The 20,238-nt window shown below is 42.7% G+C and overlaps 1 protein-coding gene across 2 annotated transcripts in view; it reads left to right on the top strand.

Annotated features, from left to right (window-relative positions):
* The window catches only part of ARHGAP22 (Rho GTPase activating protein 22), a 217,891-nt gene that overhangs the window by 167,919 nt on the left and 29,734 nt on the right, over nt 1-20,238 (top strand). For both annotated transcript variants that reach the window (XM_049790658.1, XM_049790659.1), the window contains one exon: nt 19,361-19,537. In XM_049790658.1, the coding sequence (XP_049646615.1) occupies nt 19,361-19,537 (177 nt within the window). The remainder of the gene's footprint in view (nt 1-19,360; nt 19,538-20,238) is intronic.

Here is a 20,238-nt window from a genome sequence, read left to right as displayed (position 1 = left end):
TTTATCCATTTCTTCCAGGTTTTCATTTTTAGTGGCATAGAGTTTCTCAAAGTAGTTTCTGATTACACTTTGGGTCTCTACTATATCAGTAGTGATCTCTCCTTTTTCATTCCTAATACGAGTTATCAAGTTTCTCTCTCTCTCTCTTTGTTAGTTTTGCCAGTGTTCTATCAATCTTGTTTATTTTTTCAAAGAACCAACTTCTACATTCGTTGATCTTTTGGATTGTTTTTCAGGTTTTCACTTCATTGATTTCTGCTCTCAGCTTTGTTATTTCCTTCTGTCTCCCTATGTTTGAGTCCTTTTGTTGAGTACTTTCTAATTCTATGAGCTGCGTCATTAAGCTATTCAGGTATGCCCCTTCTTCTTTCCTGATGTGTGCTTGCAAACTATAAATTTTCCTCTCAGTACCGCTTTTGCTGTGTCCCATAGGTTCTGATAGTTTGTGTCTCCATTGTCATTTGTTTCTAGGAAGGTTTTGATTTCCTCTTTGATTCCATCTTGGACCCACTGGTTATTGAGTAGGATGCTGTTTAACTTCCATATATTAAAGTTTTTCTTCTGTGTCCCTTTGTGGTTCACATATAATTTCAGGGCCTTGTGGTCAGCAAAGGTAGTCTGCAAAACTTCTATCCTCTTGATATTATGGAGGTATATGTTTTATGTGCTATCATGTAGTCTATCCTGGAGAATGTCCCATGTACATTAGAGAAGAATGTGTATCTGGGCTTCTGGGGGTGGAGTGTCCTGTATATATCTACTAGGCCTCTTTCTTCCATTTCTCTTTTCAGGTCTAGTATATTCTTGGGTTTCAGTCTGGTTGACCTGTCAAGTGTTGACAATGCCGTGTTGAGGTCTCCCACAATTATTGTGTTGTTATTGATATTATTTTTTCAGATTTGTCAACAATTTTATTAAATATTTTGCTGGCCCCTCATTCGGTGCATATATGTTTAGGAGAGTGATTTCTTCCTGCTGTACGTATCCCTTGATTAATACAAAATGTCCATCTTTGTCCCTTACAACTTTCCTAAGTATAAAGTTTGCATCATCTGATACTAGTATGGCCACTCCAGCTTTTTTTGGGTGTTGTTTGCTTGGATAATTTTCCTCCAGCCTTTTATTTTGAGTCTATGTTTGTTCTGACTATTCAGGTGCGTTTCTTGTAGGCAGCAGAAGGTTGGATTGAGTTTTTTGATCCATTTAGCCACTCTGTGTCTCTTAACTGGTGCATTTAGTCCATTGACATTGAGAGAAAGAATTGTCCTGGGAGTTAGTGCCATCTTTATATCAAAGTTTGGTGTGTCTGTTGGTCAGTCTTGTCTTAAAGTAGGCTGTTCAGTTTTTCTTTTAAGAATGGTTTTGAGTCTGTAAAGTTTCTGAGCTGTTGTTTGTTTGTGAAACCATGTATTGTTCCTTCAAACCTGAAAGTGAGTTTTGCTGGGTGCAGTATTCTAGGCGAAGCTTTTATTTCATTGAGTTTTGTCACTATGTCCCACCACTGCCTTCTGGCCTTGAGTGTTTCTGGTGACAGGTCCACAGTAAATCTCAAGGATGTTCCCTTGAATGTGATTTCTCTTTTCGATCTTGCTGCTTTCAGAATTCTGTCTCTATCTGTGGGATTTGTCATTGTGACTAGGATGAGTCTTGGGGTGTTTTTTCTGGGGTCTCTTTTAGTTGGTACTCTTCGGGCATGCAGGATTTGATCGCATGTATTCATTAGCTCCGGTAGTTTTTCTTAATGATGTTCTTGACCATTGATTCTTCCTGGAGATTTTCTTCCTGGATCTCTGGGACTTTAATGATTCTTAAGTTGTTTCTGTTGAGCTTATCGTAGAGTTCTATTTTCATCTGTTCCCATTCTTTGAGTAATTTTTCCATTGTTTGATCATTTGCTTTAAGGATTTTTTCCAATTTCTCCTGCTGATTTAAGGATTTTTTTCCAATTTCTTCTGCTGAATGGAATTGTTATTCATCTCATCTTCCAGTGTACTAATTCTGTCCTTAGCTGCTGTTAACCCGTGGAAAGCTCAACCATGTTTTTCTTCAATTCATCTACTGAGTTTTTCAGACCTGTTATTTGACCTGAAATTTCAGTTTGGAGTTTTCTGATTTCTATCTTCATATTCTCTTGATTCTTATTAGTGTTCTCTTCTATACTTTCTTTGAGTTCTTTGAACATCTTCCATATTGCGACTCTAAACTCCTTATCTGAGAGACTGACTAGTTGGTTGGTCATGTTCACGTCATCAGAGTTGCCATCGTCATTCTCTATGTCTGGCGCTGGCCTGCATTGTTTCCCCATAGTCACACTTGTATTGTGGGTTTTTCTACGTGTTGTGGTTGTATTCCTTGGCTAAATGATGTGTACGGTCGGGAAGCGAAGCAGAGCAGCCGTGCTTCTCTGACTCCACCCTTTCTGGGCTTGTAAACTCACCTCAAGGGAAGACTCCAGGGAAAGTGAGCTGTCTGCAGATGAGCCACACACAGGATGAAATCAGGCCGAAAATGGAGCACAGCACAGAAGGCAGGCCAATAGGGGTGCTGGCATCTGAGTTCCAGCAGAGTTCAGTGGCTTCTCCTTTCTGGGTGTCTAAGCTCACCTCCAGGGAAGGCTCTAGGAAAGGCGAGTAGTCCACAGATGAGCCACACACAGGATGAAATCAGGCCGAAAATGGAGCACAGCACAGAAGACAGGCAGATAGGGGTGCTGGCATCTGAGTTCCAGCAGATTTCAGCGGCTTCCCCTTTCTGGGCATGTAAGCTCACCTCCAGGGAAGGCTCCAGAGAAGGCAAGTCGTCCGCAGATGAGCCACACTACAGGATGAAATCAGGCCAAAAATGGAGCACAGCACAGAAGACAGGCAGATAGGGGTGCTGGCATCTGAGTTCCAGCAGAGTTCAGCGGCTTCCCCTTTCTGGGCTTGTAAAGTCAGCCATTTCTTACTCACTCACTTGCTCGCTGGGTAGCTTCAGAATGCAGTTTTTTGGGGGTTCGCTTCCCAGGGCTCTGAGGAGAGCTTCAAGGATTCAGAAAAGACAGAGAAGCACAGGACAGGGCTCCCTTCAGGTCCTCTGTTTCCTCAGAAGAAGCCGAGATCCAAGATTTGTAAAGTATTCTCCTAGTTCAGTGGTTGGCAACCTGCGGCTCCCGAGTCACATGTGGCTCTTTACACTTTTAATTTGGTTCTTCTGTGTGCTGGGCAGCCGCTCAGGAGTCAGGACTCTGCTCCTAGCCTCTGCCAGTGCGCGTCCTGTGTGGCTCTCAAAATTAATTTCAATCATGGTTTTGGCGAGATTTGGCTCAGTTGAAAAAAAAGGTTGCAGACCACTGTCCTAGTTCAACAAAAACAAAAATAGCCTCACCAAAAAGTGAGGGGTCGGCGAGGTGGCGCTAGAGGTAAGGTGTCTGCCTTGCAAGCACTAGCCAAGGAAAGGACTGCGGTTTGATCCCCCGGCGTCCCATATGGTCCCCCCAAGCCAGGGGCGATTTCTGAGCGCTTAGCCAGGAGTAACCCCTGAGCATCAAAAGGGTGTGGCCCGAAAAACAAAAAAAAAAAATTTCTTATGGGCCCAGAGAGATAGCACAGCGGCGTTTGCCTTGCAAGCAGCTGATCCAGGAACTAAGGTGGTTGGTTCGAATCCCGGTGTCCCATATGGTCCCCCGTGCCTGCCAGGAGCTATTTCTGAGCAGACAGCCAGGAGTAACCCCTGAGCACCGCCGGGTGTGGCCCAAAAACCAAAAAAAAAAAAAAAAAAAAAAAAAAAGTGGGGAGATGAACAGACACTTCCTCAAAGACAACATAAAGATGGCCAACAGGCTTATGAAAAATGTTCATTATCACTGGTTATTAGTGAAAAGCAAATCTATATAAATAAGTCATCACCTCACATCAGTGAAAATTGTATCAAAAAATCCAGAAACAATAAGGGCGAGTGGGGATGTGGTGGAAAGGAACTCTTACTGCTGGTGGGACAATTGTCTGATCCAGATTCTTTGGATAGCAGCTTTGAGACTTCTCAAATAATTAAGGTTAGAATTTCTATATAGCCCTACAATTTCTCTCCTGGGCTTCTACCCTAAGAGCACAAAACATTCATCTGAAAGGCACATGTACCTTATGCTCATTAGCATTATGCACAATAGCCAAGATCTGTAAACAATCCAAGTGTCCATCAACAGATGCATGGATAAAGAAAATGTGTTCTATATACTCAATGGACTACTACTCCTCAGAGAAAAGATGAAATCTTTCAGTTTACTGCAATGTAATGAAATTGGAGGAAGTTATGCTAAATGAAGTGAGTTAGATTTTACTCATGTGCTGAGTATAAAGAAACAGAGCAGGGGCCAGCGAGATAGCACAGCGGTAGGGCGTTTGCCTTGCAAGCAGCCAATCCAGGACAGACAGTGGTTCGAATCCCGACATCCCATATGGATCCCCTGTGCCTGCCAGAAGTGATTTCTGAGCACAGAGCCAGGAGTAACCCCTGAGTGTTGCCAGGTGAGACCCAAAAACCAAAAATAGAAAAAATAAAATATAAAAGAAAATTAAAAAAATCTGGAGGTAGAAACATAGTACAGAGGTTACAATGCTTACTTTGCATGTAGCCAACCCTGGTTCAAACCCCAGCACCAGGCCGAAGCAGTGGTGCGAGCCGTAAGGCATCTGCCATATAGCCTTATATAGCACTGCAAGCCAGGAGCGATTTCTGAACACAGAGCCAGGAGTAACACCTGAGCATCACCGGGTGTGTGTGTGTGCGGGGGGGGGGGGGGGGAGGGAACAAAAAACAAACCCCAGCACCATGTGGTCACTTACTACAAATAGCCCCAAAGCACCACTGGATGTAGCCTAGAACAAAACAAAAATAAATAAATAAGTAAATAAATAAATAAATAAGAAGCAAAGCAAAACATTAGGCAATCTCCAATTGAAACAAATGCTGAGGTATATATGGCTCAGAGAACTGTGAACTGAGGATTGGCACCAAAAGGACCAGGCAGAAGGAGGTGTGTTCTTGGGATAATATAGGAGGGGTTCTGGCACTCTGTTGGCATGCATGGTTCAGCAATACATTATTTGCAATATGTTATTGCAATCCTCAGCAATACATTATCTTACAGCAATGTAAGATAATAATTTTTGTACTATTGTAAAAAATGTTTTAGGTCTAGAAACTAAACACAAGTAAATTCAAGAAAAAGAAATACTTTGTGTCTATCGTGTCATTTTTCTGCTTATAGGATGGTATATGCATGTTTGACCCTTCTAATTATAAATAGATTGAGATTTCTGCATATTGATTTTGAGCCTAGCTACTTTCCTGATATCTTGTATTATTTGTATTATTATTATCTTGTGTTCTTACTCTTTTATTATTTACCATTGCTTTTAGTTTTTGAGCATATAAACAGATAACTGAAATAAGAGCAGTAATAATTATGATTATATTATATAGTAACTATAATTACTCCCCTCCAGCTTTTATAGTTTTATGCTTTCTCCTGTAATCTAATTGCAGTTGCTAATACTTCCAGGAAAATGCAGAATGACAATGGCCAGGGGGCACATGCTTGAATCACCACAGACTTTAGTGAAAATATTCTTTCTCCACTTAACACACCATTGGCTCAAGTCATATAGTTGCTGCAGATGGAGCCTCTAATTCTAGTAGAATTTTGTCATAAGAGATGCCAAGTGTCAAGTGCCTTTCTTAGTTCTTAGTCCCAGGGTCCATCAGAGGCCTACACCCTCCTGGGGTAGGTCCTAGAGCAGCCAATGTGGTGGGTTTCAGGATTTCTGCACACCTCAGAGCTCTTATTGGCAGGAAACAGAAAACCCATCTACATGGTTTAAATCAAAGGAAACTAAGGAAATCAAAGGAGACCAAGAAACGCAGAAACAGGAGCTTCTGGAATAGTAATTCCCTCAGCAAAGCCATTGAGGACGTGGCTTCTTCCCTTTGACTTTGCTTGTTTCTCCTCTTCCTGCACTTGTCCTGTTGCAGTCATTGTCTCTTCTGTCTTAGTTCTGTCTTAGGATGGGCTGCAAAATAGTGAATTTTAATTTCTTTAAACATCGCATTGAGTGTCTCCAGGGTATTCATGCTTAGTGATTCATCCTGATCCTACCCTGCTTCTGTTCTCCCTTTTCTAAGGCATCCTGTGTATTTGGTGCTACATATACTGTTGCTCCAGCTGTTTGACCACATTTGACTGTAGCTGTCTTGTTGGGTATGTGCAAGTGCTGAAGCATCCCATGTGCTCTCAGTGCCCTTAGGAATATCACATTTGACACCAGTGAATTGAAAGGTGCAAGTTCACCATAGGAGGAGAGGAGGACCCTCATTAAGGAAGGATACACAGGAACTCACAAAGGGAGCCCGGCTTCTGTCACCCTCTGTCCTGCTTGTTAGATCCAAGATCCTCCTCAAAGACTAACTCCAGATCCCCTCAACAGACTAACCCCGTATTTCCCTCACAAACTAACCCCTGCTCCCCCTCACAGACTACCAGGTCAACCTAGGATCCCCCTCACCTGATCAAACACTGGATTCCTTCACTTGACTAATCCCATATCCTCCTTACTTGACTTACCTTACATAAAACTCAAGAGTCTGGGACCCAATGAATCCTCACTCTGCCCCCCTATTCCCTTTCCTAATAAGCACTTCTCTAAGGGAAGGGGAGGGCATGGGGTTACAGAAATAAAGTGTACCATAAAAAGGGAGATCTATTTGAGAGGAGCAGGAGGTCCCCCAAAGAGCCTCTTTATTTTAGGTTCATAAGGAACAAGGGAAAATTGAAATAGGCTTGAATTGCTGACCTCCAGGTGGTGCCTCCAGGGCTTCCTTCCTGACCTGCTGCTGGAAGCAGGCCCTTTCCTCCATCTCCTTCCCCTGCACCTTGTTTTGTTTTGGTTTTGGGTTTTTTGGGGGGGTTTTTTGTTTGTTTGTTTGTTTTTGTTTTTTAGCTTTTGTTAGTGCGTTTTATTTATTTTATTTTTAAAATATAAAATCTTTATTTAAACACCATGATTATAAACATGATTGTAGTTGGGTTTCAGTCATAAACAGAACACCTTCCTTCACCAGTGCAACATTCTAAAGCAGAAAAGAAAAGGTGGGGCCAGAGAGATATCACAGTATTAGGGCGTTTGCCTTGCACTTGGCCAACCCAGGAGATGGTGGTTCGAATCCCGGCATCCCATATGGTCCCCTGAGCCTGCCAGGAGCGATTTCTGAACACAGAGCACATCACAGGGTGTGACCCAAAAGTGAAGGGAGAAGGAGGAGGAGGAAGGAGAAGAGGAGGAAGAGGAAGAGGAGGAGGAGAGCAGCCTTGGGAAGGCAAAGGGGAAAGACAGAAAAAGGGCATGTTGAAAAGAGGGAGACAGGTCAGAAAAGCCAGTTGCTCGGGCCCCTGCATTGCACATATCTGACCCCAAAGTTTTGCCAGCAGTGATCCTGAGCACAGAGTCAGGAGTCAGCCTTTTTTTTTTTTTTTTGGTTTTTGGGCCACACCCTGTGATGCTCAGGGGTTACTCCTGGCTATGCACTCAGAAGTTGCTCCTGGCTTCTTGGGGGACCATATGGGACGCCGGGGGATCGAACCGCGGTCCGTCCTAGGCTAGCGCAGGCAAGGCAGGCACCTTACCTCCAGCGCCACCGCCCGGCCCCAGGAGTCAGCCTTGAGCATAGCTGGTGTACCCCCACCCGCAATAGAGTAGAGTGAGAAAGTGGGCAGGGCCCTAATATTTGTGTTGGTGAGCATGATTCCTGGGTGAATAACCAGGAGTAGCCTTTGAGCATCCCAGGTACGGCCCAAAAATAAGATCCTGGATAAGTAGGTAAAAGGTCATCTCATGGCCTAAATGTGTAACACCAACCAATTCTGCAGAGGAAGAAATAGGTAACCTCAGGAGGTAGGTCCTTTTGCTGGCTTCATTTTGCTGATAAAGAGCTGGAAGCCCAGCAATAGGTATATATTAGCAAATACCTCTTGGGCCCCACTTCTTTACTCTGTGTTAAGGTCTCTGTGGAGAGAAGGAAGAAACTAAGGCCCAAAGCTTGGGGCTGGGGGTTGAACCCTGTGATGTCCTGTTCTCTAAGTCAGAAAATTGGAGTATGGAGCTTTAGGAAAGGTAGCAGGGCAAGGATCCTACCTAGGTATTTCCCTTGTAGCAATCATGCGTGGCCAGGAAAGCATCACAGATAAGAGTACTAGGAACTTCCCTACCCCACCTTTGCTCTGGGCAATTCCAGAGCACTAAGAAGTTTCCCTGAACTAACAAAGTGCTTGGCCAGGGACCCACACAGTAGTATCTACCTCTGTCCTGGCTGTGTCCAACTGTTCCTCCTTCCATTATAACCCAGCTGCTTCCTACATCATGCCCTTCTGTCCTGCCAGACTTGTGAAGAGGACCTGGCGTCAGCCCCGGGGTAAGTAGTCAGCCAGGGTCATGCACATACTGTAGGGACCTTAGGGCAAGTAGCTTTTGGTGACTTCAAGCAAGGCAGAGAATTGAGTGAAGAAGGGAACTGGACTCCTTTTTGGATTCATTGGGGGGCAGCCTGCCAGGGATGGGCCAGGGAGGCAGATCTTGAAGACTGTAGGAAAACCCAGCTGGCTCTGAGATGGTGCAGAGCTGGTCCAGGAACAGGATGTCTAAGAATGGTACCTTCTTCCCAAACCTGGCTAGGTTCTTCCCAAGCTCCTTCTCTTTGCATCCACTAGCATGTAGAGCTAAGGAGCACAATGTACATGCACCTATTGGATGTCTTGGTACCAAAACCATAGGGATGAATTATCTCAGGGCTTGGTTCCATGATGAATAATATGGGGTGGAGGGGGGATGGATGTATGGGGATAAACAAAATTTATGTTTCTTTTTAAATGTAGCTTCTACCACATTCACAATCACACAGATGGCTCTCATTATAGTTTCACAGGCCCACAAAGCCCAGGCCACATAGCAGCTGTATCCCCATCCTTGCTTTCATCCCTTAGAATCTATCTGAGGATTCTCCCTTAGGTGTCCTGTTCTCTTAAGCAGCATAGACTATCAGTGATAACTCTGTCATTGCAGCTACTGTCTCCTTTAAACAGTCACTTCTTCATTTTTTTATTTTTTCCATAATTACTGAGAAGGAAGGGCTAGTTGGACTATTTGTTTCGTTACATCAGAAATTCAGCTTTTGTACATAAATGTCACAGACTTTCACATCTCATGAGCTAAAATAGTTTACAAAATACTTTCACAAAATTGCTTATTCCTCTTCTAAGACCTTTTCATATTGAGCAGTTAACAGAGTTTCTGCCCTGAACCTTTGCTAAGATTGTCTGTATTTTGAGGTCATTCCTCTTTCCCAAAGTTGGTTGCTTAAGTGGAGAGAATCAGGCACAAAAGGAAGTTCTTAAATTTTTTTTTGTTTGTTTTTGTTTTTGGGCCACACCCTGTGACGCTCAGAGGTTACTCCTGGCTATGCGCTCAGAAGTTGCTCCTGGCTTCTTGGGGGACCATATGGGGCTCCGGGAAATCGAACCGCGGTCCGTCCTAGGCTAGCGCAGGCAAGGCAGGCACCTTACCTCCAGCGCCACCGCCCGGCCCGGAAGTTCTTAAATTTGTGGGCTCAGAAAGGAAAAAAACCCCATTGGGAACAAAAAAGGTGGTCTGAAATCTCAGCTTGGTCCACTAGGGTGACTGACGGTCTCCTTTCCCAAGTCCTAAAGCCAGGGGTGGAAGTGTGAATAGAGTGGCTGGGGTTTGCCAGATCCTGTTTCACAGATAACCACAGCTTGGATACATTTCTAAACATTTCTGGGCTTCATTTTTCTTTCCTTGGAAGTAGGTGATCATAATGCCACTTCCATTATGAATGTTCAAAGTTGCGAACCCACTGGTACACTAATTCCATGCCTATCTCAGAGCAAGTGTGTACCAGTCACCAAACTGCTGCTTTCACATATCCTTTGTTCATCCCAAATTCTGTATATGTCTACCCAATACCAGACACTGTTGCTGGAGTTGCTGATAAACAGACACTGAGGGTAAGGGGGAGAGAAAACCATTTAATTAAGGTATGGCATTAAATACACGTGTACTTGATCATGATAACTGCTAAAGAAAAAGTAAGTCCAGGAAAGTACAAAGTTGGTGCAAGTGACACAGCTGGTGTTTAAACAGTGTGGTCAGGAATGATGGAATGATTCTCCAAGAAAGTGCATTTGAGGAAAGAGGTGCTGATACTTTGAAGAAAACTTTTTAAACCACCCGGCAGTGATCCTCAAACTATGGCCCGCGGGCCACATATTGTATTTGTATCTGTTTTGTTTCTTCATTGCAAAATAAGATATATGCAGTGTGCATAAGAATTTGTTCATAAGTTTTGTTTTTACTATAGTCAGACCCTCCAATGGTCTGAGGGACAGTGAACTGGCCCCCTGTTTAAAAAGTTTGAGGACCCCTGGAGTAGGACCCCTGGAGTAGGGAGACCCTAACACATTCAGAGGCATTGACCCTAACGCAGGGTTTCCTTGGTGGTGGAGGAAGAGCAAGAGCAAAACAGTAAGCAGTGATGTAGTATGTAATGACAGGCAAGGGGTCTGAAAGAGGATCACCAGGGCTTTGCGGGAGGTTTGGGTTGGGGGGGGGGTGTGGGTGGGCACTGCAGTAAGTATACTCAGCTGAGAAGTGTGAGCATTGATTCTGGCCTGAATTGCTACATTTGCCATATTGAGAATAGAACATAAACAGAGTCCAGAAGCCGAACCAATAACTGGCATAGAAAAATTATATTTTCCTGAATCAGATGGATCATTTTAAAGGGGTATATGTCACTATACTTTGAAGAAGGTAGCAGTAGAATTCTTGGTGGGGATAGCTAGGCAATATGAAAGGAAAATACGGTGTGTGAGATGTGTGAGATTGGTAGGAAAGCCCAACCCCTGCCCACTTTCCACTTAAACTCTGAAATGGGGAGCTCTTCTCTGAGATGAGAGAGATGAAATGATGAGAGATGAACAATGAGAGATGCGATAAGATGAAGATGAGAGGCATTGCAGACTTGGAGACATATATATATATATATATATATATATATATATATATATATATATATATATATATATATATATATATATATTTGGTTTTTGGGTCACACCCAGTAGCGCTCAGGGGTTACTCCTGGGTCCACGCTCAGAAATTGCTCCTGACAGGCTCTGGGTACCATATGGGATGCCGGGAATCGAACCAATGACCTTCTGCGCGAAAGGCAAACGCCTTACCTCCATGCTATCTCTCTGGCCCCTTTTATACATGGGAGATATATAATAATTCTGTACATGGGAGATGCCTGGAGACATTTCAGGGGCCCTGCTGAGTGGACAGTGAAGGGATGTCATCTACCTGGGGGCTGTATTTATAACCCTGGCACTGAATATGCAACAGAAATTAGGGATTAGTGTGCAGAGGAAAGGAGGGAAGAAGCCAAGAGACTCAAGGCCTTGAGTACCTGGAAGAAGCTGAGTTGATAGGTGAGGCAGGTATTGTTTTCCAAGCAGAGATTCACATATCTATAGATATAAACATCATGTAAATTCATAAGTGGTATACATCTGATTACTATATAGCAATGCTTCTCAGCAAGGGGTATTGCTTCCACATAGGACATCGGTCACAACTGAGGAGGGAGGGAGAGACTGCTACTGGTATCTAATTATTGAAGCAAGAGATGTGACTGAACATTTTACCTTGTACAAAATATTCCTTATAATAGCAGTAGTTCTGGCTTCAATTGTCCTTAAGGCGGAGAAAACTGCTCCTATTATATATAATTAAATGTAACATTAAACGTGCACATTCAAAGAATACACACTAAAGGCTGGGGATGTCACTTAGCAGTGGAGCACTTGCCTGGCATGTGTGAGGTTCTGGGTTCCATTTCTGGCAACACAAATAAATAAATACATAAACACGTTATTGAAGCAAGGAAAGAACTCCAAAGGCTATAGAATGTGTTGCATGCAGGAGTCCTGGGTTTAATAATCTGTACTGCATGGTCCTCCCAGTGTGAGCATCACTGGATGTATACCCTTTCCTGAATGTTTGTTGAGTTCCAAGTACTGAGTACTAAACTCAGAGAGTATCTCTTGTCTGACTAGATAGAAGTCTTTTTTTTTTCCCCCTTTGGGGAAAGTCAGCCACTGCCACTGTCTGCTATAATTGAAGTTTGGCCCCAGGTTGTGCTTTGAGGGTTTAAGAGGGCCTCATATCCCTGTGAAATGTATAGAGGGCTAGAAACCCAGTAGCCAGAGTCTGTTAACATAAGGAAAGGAAAAATGGTGCTTTTCTTCCTGAAATGTTTGTTGCTGTTGTAATTATATTTTATTTATGCGCTTACTTATTTTGTGATGTAGAAATGGACTGATTTCTAAATAGTACATTTTTAGCCCTCTAGAAAAAAGAACTGTACAGAGATATTGGAAGGAATTTTTGAATTGAAATAAAATGAAAACACAAAGTATTAAAAAAAATTTTGGGGGGGGGGAGAATTGGGTGGCACTCAGGAGTTACTCCTGACTCTGTGCTCAGAAGTTGATCCTGGCAGGTTCAGAGGACCATATGGGATGCTGAGATTCGAGTCAGGATGGGGGTTCATCCTGTGTTGGCCGCGTGCAAAGCAAATGCCTTACTGCTATGCTATCACTCCGGCCCTCAAAGTATTAAAATTTTGAACTGCTTCTGAAGCTAGTCTTAGAGGAATAATTTAATATGATCTTAAGAAACTAGAAAAAAAATACCAAATTAAAACCAAAGTAAGCCAGTGGAAAAAAATAATAGAGATTAAATTGGAAATAAGTGGAATAAAAATGAGTTGGCCACAGCAGCCTGCAGAGAGACCCTCATTTGTGTGCCTAAAGTTTTGCAGGAACACAGCCATATACTTTCACATACTTTTATGGCTGCTTCTTAATTTATTCACACAGTATATATTGGTGACAGAGATCCTATGGCCTGAAAATGAAAAATACTATGTAGTCACTTAAAAATTAAAGTTTGTTCATCAGAAAAACAGTGAATAGCCACAACAGTAGGGCATTTGCCTTGACAGAAACTAGGTAATTCCTGGTACCCTAGATAGTTCCCCTAGCCTGCCAGGAGCAATTTCTGAGCACAGAGCCAGGAGCAACCCCTGAGTGCCACATAAGTGTGACCCAACACCCCCCCCCCCAAAGGAAAAAAAAACAGTAGATAATGTCAACAACAACAAAAAAAATCCCTGGGTTTTTTTTGCACATCAGTTAAATCAGTGAGCCTCTATCAAGCCTGATCTGGGGAACAAAGATGTAAATTTCACATATCAGAAATGACTAGGGGGAGACCTACTACGAATTTTTCATAGTAAAAAGACAACAAGAAAATACAATAAATAGGGGCTGGAGAGATAGCATGGACGTAAGGTGTTTGCCTTGCATACAGAAGGATGGTGGTGTGAATCCTGGCATCCCATATGGTCCCCTGAGCCTGCCAGGAGTGATTTTTGAACGGAGAGCCAGGAGTAACCCCTGAGCACTGCTGGGTGTGACCAAAACCATAAAGAAATATAAATAAGTTTATCCCAATAAATGCAAAATTGTAGATGAAACCAACAAATTTTCTTTAAACATCTACAGTCCACTCGAAGTAAATGTATGTGATAAGCAAATTGAATTTGTTTTGTTATAAGAAACCTTTTCATAAAGAAATTCTTTGGTGGGGGCTAGAGTGATAGCACAGTGGCAAGGTGTTTGCCTTCAATGCAGTAGATCCGGGACAGACCCGTGTTCAATTCCCTGCATCTCATGTGGTCCCCCAAGCCTGCCAGTAGCACTGGGTGTGGCACAAAAACAAAAACAAAAAGAAATACTTTGATAAGCTTGCCCGAATATCAGAGGAATAAATAACAACTCTACAAAATTATTTCAAAAGCATTCAAAGAGGGAATTCCTGCCAGATCATTTTGTGAAATCATTACACTCATAACAAAACTGAGCTAAGACATTATAAAAAATGTGAAAACTAAGCTGAAGAGATAGCATGGAGGTAGGGCATTTGCCTTGCATGCAGAAGGCCGGTAGTTCAAATCCCGGCATCCCATATGGTACCCCAAGCCTGCCAGGAGTGATATCTGAGCATAATGCCAGGAGTAACCCCTGAGTGCTGCCAGGTGTGACCCCAAAACCAAAAAAATATATATAATATACATAAATATATATTTATATATAAATAGATTTATATTATATATACTATATAATATATACTATATATACTATATATAATAATACTATAAATATATAGTATATATAATATATATTGACCAATATATTAAAAATACAAGATATTATAGCCAAGTAGGATTTATCCCGGAAATTCATCTATTTAATTCATTATATTGGCAAACTAAACAAGAAATATAGTCAATAGAGGCAAGTATCTTTTTTTTTTTTTTTTTTTTGGTGTTTGGGCCACACCCAGTGGTGCTCAGGGGTTACTCCTGGCTGTCTGCTCAGAAATAGCTCCTGGCAGGCACGGGGGACCATATGGGACACCGGGATTTGAACCAACCACCTTAGGTCCTGGATCGGCTGCTCGCAAGGCAAGCACCGCTGTGTTATCTCTCCGGGCCCAGAGGCAAGTATCTTAAAAAGTGTTTGACATAGTTCTGCCTCCATTCCTGATTAATAAATAAACTCTGAGCAAATTGCTAAGGATAAAAGAAAACATCTTTAGTCTGAAAAAGAACACCTGCAAAATCCTACAGTTGATATACTTAATGGTAAAAGGTAAATGCCTTGTCACAAGATCAAGAAAAGACAAGGAAGTACACTAAATATTTCTCAAATCAACATTGTATTTAAGATTCTTGTCAGTGATATTAGTTGAGAGGAGGAAAAAACAAACTCCCAAATGGAAAAAGTAAAACTGTCTTTATTTGCAGATGGCATAATTGTCTCTGTAGGCATGTAGACATGCTGGCAGATCTATGCAGAAGAGTCTGCTCAGCAAATAGTGCTCCAAAAGTAAATATTTACATACTAAAAAATACTTCTACCACATACAAAAATTAACTCATATGCCTAAATGTAAACCCTTCCGGAAGAAAATTTTTACAACTTTGAATTAACAAAGATTTTTAAATTTTACCATCAAATGGACATTCAATAAAAGGAAAAAGAAAATAAACTGAATTGGATCCAAATGTAAAACTTCTTGAAATGAACAGAAACCTCTCAGAGAAAGACCAAAGGCTGATCAACAGGAAAATGAAAAAATGCTCATTATCACTTATCATTAGAGAAATCAAGATGACAATGAGATATCATCTTAAACCAGTGCCGATGGTACATATCAAAAATATTGGGAACAATTTGTGTTGGCAGGGATGTGGTGGGAAAAAACTCATGTACTGCTTGCTGGTGGGAATGCTGTCTGGCCCAAACCCTAGAGAACAGCATGAAGGGTTCTCAGTAAACTTAGACTCAAACTGCCATATGACCCAGAAATCCCTCTTTTGGGTATCTGTCTCTAGGACAGATACCCATTCATCCAAAAGGATGCATGCACAGCATTATTCATCGCAACACTCAGTACAGTAGCCAAGAGTTGGGATCAATCTAGATGCTCAACAGACGAGTGGATCATGATGTTCATCATCATGGAAATACTGCATAGCTGTAAGGAATGATCCCATCATGCAATTCACTGAAATATGGATGAAACTGGAAGATATTATGTTAAATGAATAAGCCAGAAGAAGGATAAGCACAAGATGATATCACTTATATGTGGTATTTAGAATAACTGTATGAAAAAATACAAAGGCTTAAGTGGGAGTGTTGAGAACACTCTAGGCCCCAGAATACAGTGAGGAAAAAGAAAGAAATTGGGTAGAGAAAGAGAAAGACACATAATGAAATGAAGGGGGACAGGGACTAAGGGGCTAGTGGGACTCTGGTGCATTGGTGGTATTAAGAAAGGATAGAACTAAATATACAAGTGAGAATCAACAACAATCATATCATGAGACCCAAACTATAACAATCAAATTAAAAAAATTTCCTGTTATGATAGAAGGCTTGAGTATAGAAGGCTTGAGAAGGTAGTGGCATAGGATGGACTCTAAGAACATTGATGAAGGGAGGTTGACACCAGTGGTGGGATTGGTCCCGAAACATTGTATGTATAAAACCCAACTATGAATAACATTTTAAATAAAAATATTCTTAAAGGCAATTACTTAAAAATGCTTAAAGCAAATTCCCTATAATTCTTTCCTAGAGTGTGAGCTTCTTTGTTTCTTTGTTTGTTTGGTTGGTTGGTTGGTGGTTTTTCTAGCCACACCCGGAGGCACTCAGGGGTATTTCTGGCTCTGTACTCACAAATTACTCCTGACAGGCTTGGAGGACCATATGAGATGCTAGGGATTGAACCCAGGTTGACCATGTGCAATGCAAATACCCTACCCATTATGCTAACGTGCCAATCCTTAAATGTAAACCTTTTGAAGCAAGGTTCCCAGCTCATTCTTTGTAATCCCATATTGTATATAAGAAGTAGAATGCTTAGTATATTAAAAAAAAAATTGTCCCAGTGTCTGGCAGCCATGTCCATAATCCAAATCTAACTGCCATGTCTGCCCAACAGGCCAGTGCCATAGATTCATATAACTCTTAGAAATCTAAGAAATCCCAGAAACCATGCTCACGAACCATCACTGACTGTTGTCATATGAGTTCATTTCCCCAACTCCACAGATTTTCAAAATCCTGGACCAAGCACCAGCTTATTCTTACACTTAACAGCTGAGCAATACCTCTATAAATTTAATGCTACTTCCAATAGGAAGGCACCAAATTAGATGTGAAATTATCAGGGAAGCCACATAAGCCCAATAAACAAACCAACTATTGAATGCTCAACTAGGGCCTGGAGAGATAGCACAGCGGCGCTTGCCTTGCAAGCAGCTGATCCACGACCAAAGGTGGTTGGTTCGAGTCCCAGTGTCCCATATGGTCCCCCGTGCCTGCCAGGAGCTATTTCTGAGCAGACAGCCAGGAGTAACCCCTGAGCAATGCCGGTGTGGCCCAAAAACCACAAAAAAAAAAAATGTTCAACTAGCAATAAATAGCTGGTAAAACTTCAGACAGTGACATGATGAACCCATTTCAAGATATGACAATTTTCACATACATGCCTGAAAGGCCACAGGTAGATGACACAAAAAGGAGAGAATCATCATCAGGAGCACAGATGTTTAAGGACATACTAACCTACCCCTGGGCAGAGTGCTTGCAAGTTTTCTGGGAAACTTCTATGGCTGCTATTTTCCTCTGGAAAAAGAATTTGCAGATGAGAAATCCAAATGAGTACAAACCTGAGTAGCTGTTTAGACAAACATGGAACCATAACAAATTCTTGGAGCCAAGGGTCTATCTCCAGGTCAAGATGATTTTCCAGGAAGTTTCCACAGATGTATTTTTGTGGTCTTTGCCTTCTTCCCATCTGGAACATTTCTTCATTAAAGAGGCAGAGTTACTGTCCTGTCTATGCTTATTCTGGTCAATGACTAGAACCATTGGTCTGGCTGTAAGGACAGGTGTTAGTCCCCATGGATCTGTGCTAGCTCTTTGGACTTAGGGCTCTTTTCCCTCTGCCACCAGTTTCCTTCCTCTCCTCCAAAGCTCTGCTTACCTGGAGCCCCAAACAGCAGGATATGTGCCTGGGGTGAGTGACTGACAGGCCACCCAAAGCCTAGAAATCTTGTCTCCTGGCCATGCACCTAGATCTGGCCCTCTAGAGGCCTCTACAAATATCTTGCTTATTCACTCAGATCATGTTCAAGGAGCCCCTTTGTGGAGACATTCCCCAAGTCAGTCTGACTTAGTGGAGAACCTCCTCATTTGTGTGTATGTGTGTCTGGGGGTGATGTAGAGGTGGTCACAGCCCAGAACTGGGGTCTTTGAGTCTATAGCCCACTCATGCATCAGCTGTAGGAATTTAGGCTAGTTTCAAATTACTCTGTGTTTCTGTTTATTCATACATCAAATACAGTTAGTATCAGTCAAATGAAAGTCTCAAGGACTTTAGGAGGATAGGTATGTCTGTCAGATTCCAGTATGAAATTCTATAATACTCCTGGACAGGACCAAGAGCTTCAGGAAACACATGGTACATTCATTCTCTACTCTGAGCAGTGGGCTCCAGCAGGCATCAGGCTAGGATTCATTTTACTCCTAAACTTTGTTCACTGGAGAACACAGGTCCTGCCTCACCATAACCACCAAGGCTACTGGTTCAGATTTTAAGGTTCTGAGATATGGATGGAGAGAGGAAGAGAGGGGTACGCATAAAGAAAGCTCATTCTTGAAAATTTTTGTTGGTTTTGGTTTTGGTTTTTGGGTCAGCTGTGCTCAGGGATTACTCCTAGCTCTGCACTCAGAAGTCACTCCTGGCAGGCTTGGGGGACCATATGGGATGCTGGTTTTCAAACTGGGGTCCATCCTGTATTGACCGTGTGCAAGGCAAACACCTTACCACTGTGCTATTGCTTCAGCCCTGAAAATTATTTTAAATTGCTGATAAAATTCATTTTGTACAATATGATATCTCAAAGATCAATTCATTTCCACAAAAAAAAAAATGGTACAACTACCAATTACAGGAGAAAGCAATTGTCAACTCTACTTTCCCCTACCACCCCTCCCCATCTTTCTGCTTTTAGTCAGTGATCCAAAATCTAGGTTCAGGTGGAGAATTCTGGAGTGTTTGTTTTGTCTTTCCTAATCCTTATGGAGCATCAGACCTCGCCTTCAGGGTAGTGAGGAAAGGTTATGACATCAAAGCTAAAGTTATTGACACAAACATGTAGTCTCATAGTCTCCTGGAATTGTATATTTAAAATGTGTTGTTAATTTATAAAAGAATGCCATATTTTTCTCTCTATAATATGCACCTGTTTTTAGATGCTTTCCTCTCCTGCACTCAGGCTTCAGTTCTAGGTAGCATTCGCTCCATAAGATGCACCCCCCAGGTTCAAAAAATATGGTAAGTTGTGAGAGTTACCAAATCATCAGCATTCCCTATTCTGAGAGTGTGCTCAGAGAGTCATTCATGTTTATCCTTCTGATGGAAGTTGAGGAGGCATGACACAGAAACAAAGAACAGAGAAATCTGAAAGGACCTTAAGACAGATGTATAATGGGTGAAGGGACAGCAGCTACTTAGAGGAACTACAGGGTTGGTAAGCGTACTGGGAATGGGCACTCTAACACCTTTTCTGGGGAACCCTGAACTAAGCATTTCTTTCTGTCTTGCAGGTGGTGCCAGGGAGCAGGAGAAGGTTTCACCCAACCCGGAAGCGCTTCTGCTCATGGCCAGCTCCCAGCGGGACATGGAGGACTGGGTGCAGGCCATCCGCCGGGTCATTTGGGCCCCGCTTGGTGGAGGTACAGCTCGTAGCTCGCATGCTCACCCTGTAAAACCCCTACCTACAGGTAATCATGCCTCCCTGCCTGCCCGGGGCCCACAAGACTCCTCTTTCAGGCCCGACGGTTGTGTCTCACACCGCTGTGGCAGGCAGGTAGTTGTTGTCTTCATCTTCTGCCTTCATGCTTCCCTGTGGCTGTGCCAGGCAGGCCCTGCAGGGCAAGTCAGGGCACTGTTCGAGAATATTCCTTTCTCTCACCATAGAGTCCTATTCACTTTTGCTGCTGGCCTCCCTGACTCTGCATGTGGATGGGAGGTGGTTTCCATATAAGCGGGGGGGTGGGGGGGGGTGGGGGGGTGGAGGGGTGGTGGTGACTCAGGGTCCTGTTGGATGGATGGGTGCAGTGTTTTGCCTTTGTCTTGCCTTTATCTAGCTTCATGAAGCCCCTGCACTGGTCTTTATCCCAGCCATGAAACCTCGGGGTCAACTTTGCTTTGTTCAGAATTCATACTGACGCCCAGATATACCAAATTGTACTCCAGATGAACATAATAGAGGCAGGTTTTTCCATCCTCTTCTCCTGCCCAGTCCTGGGGAAGATAGAGAATAGGCAATTGCATGTCTACTGAGATATTCAGAGAGAGAGACAGGCAGAGAATAGAGTTTGGGCTGGGGTTGACGGTAAGAACCTATCCAGTACTGCCACAATTCTAACAGCTGAGGCAGCTGGTGCAAAGATCTTCAGGTGTGAAAGAACTGTGGGAATAT

Source organism: Suncus etruscus, chromosome 17, assembly GCF_024139225.1.
Source record: "Suncus etruscus isolate mSunEtr1 chromosome 17, mSunEtr1.pri.cur, whole genome shotgun sequence".
NCBI lineage: Eukaryota > Metazoa > Chordata > Mammalia > Eulipotyphla > Soricidae > Suncus > Suncus etruscus.
The sequence above is the reverse complement of the archived record's forward strand: the minus strand, read 5'-3'. Positions and strand labels throughout refer to the sequence as shown.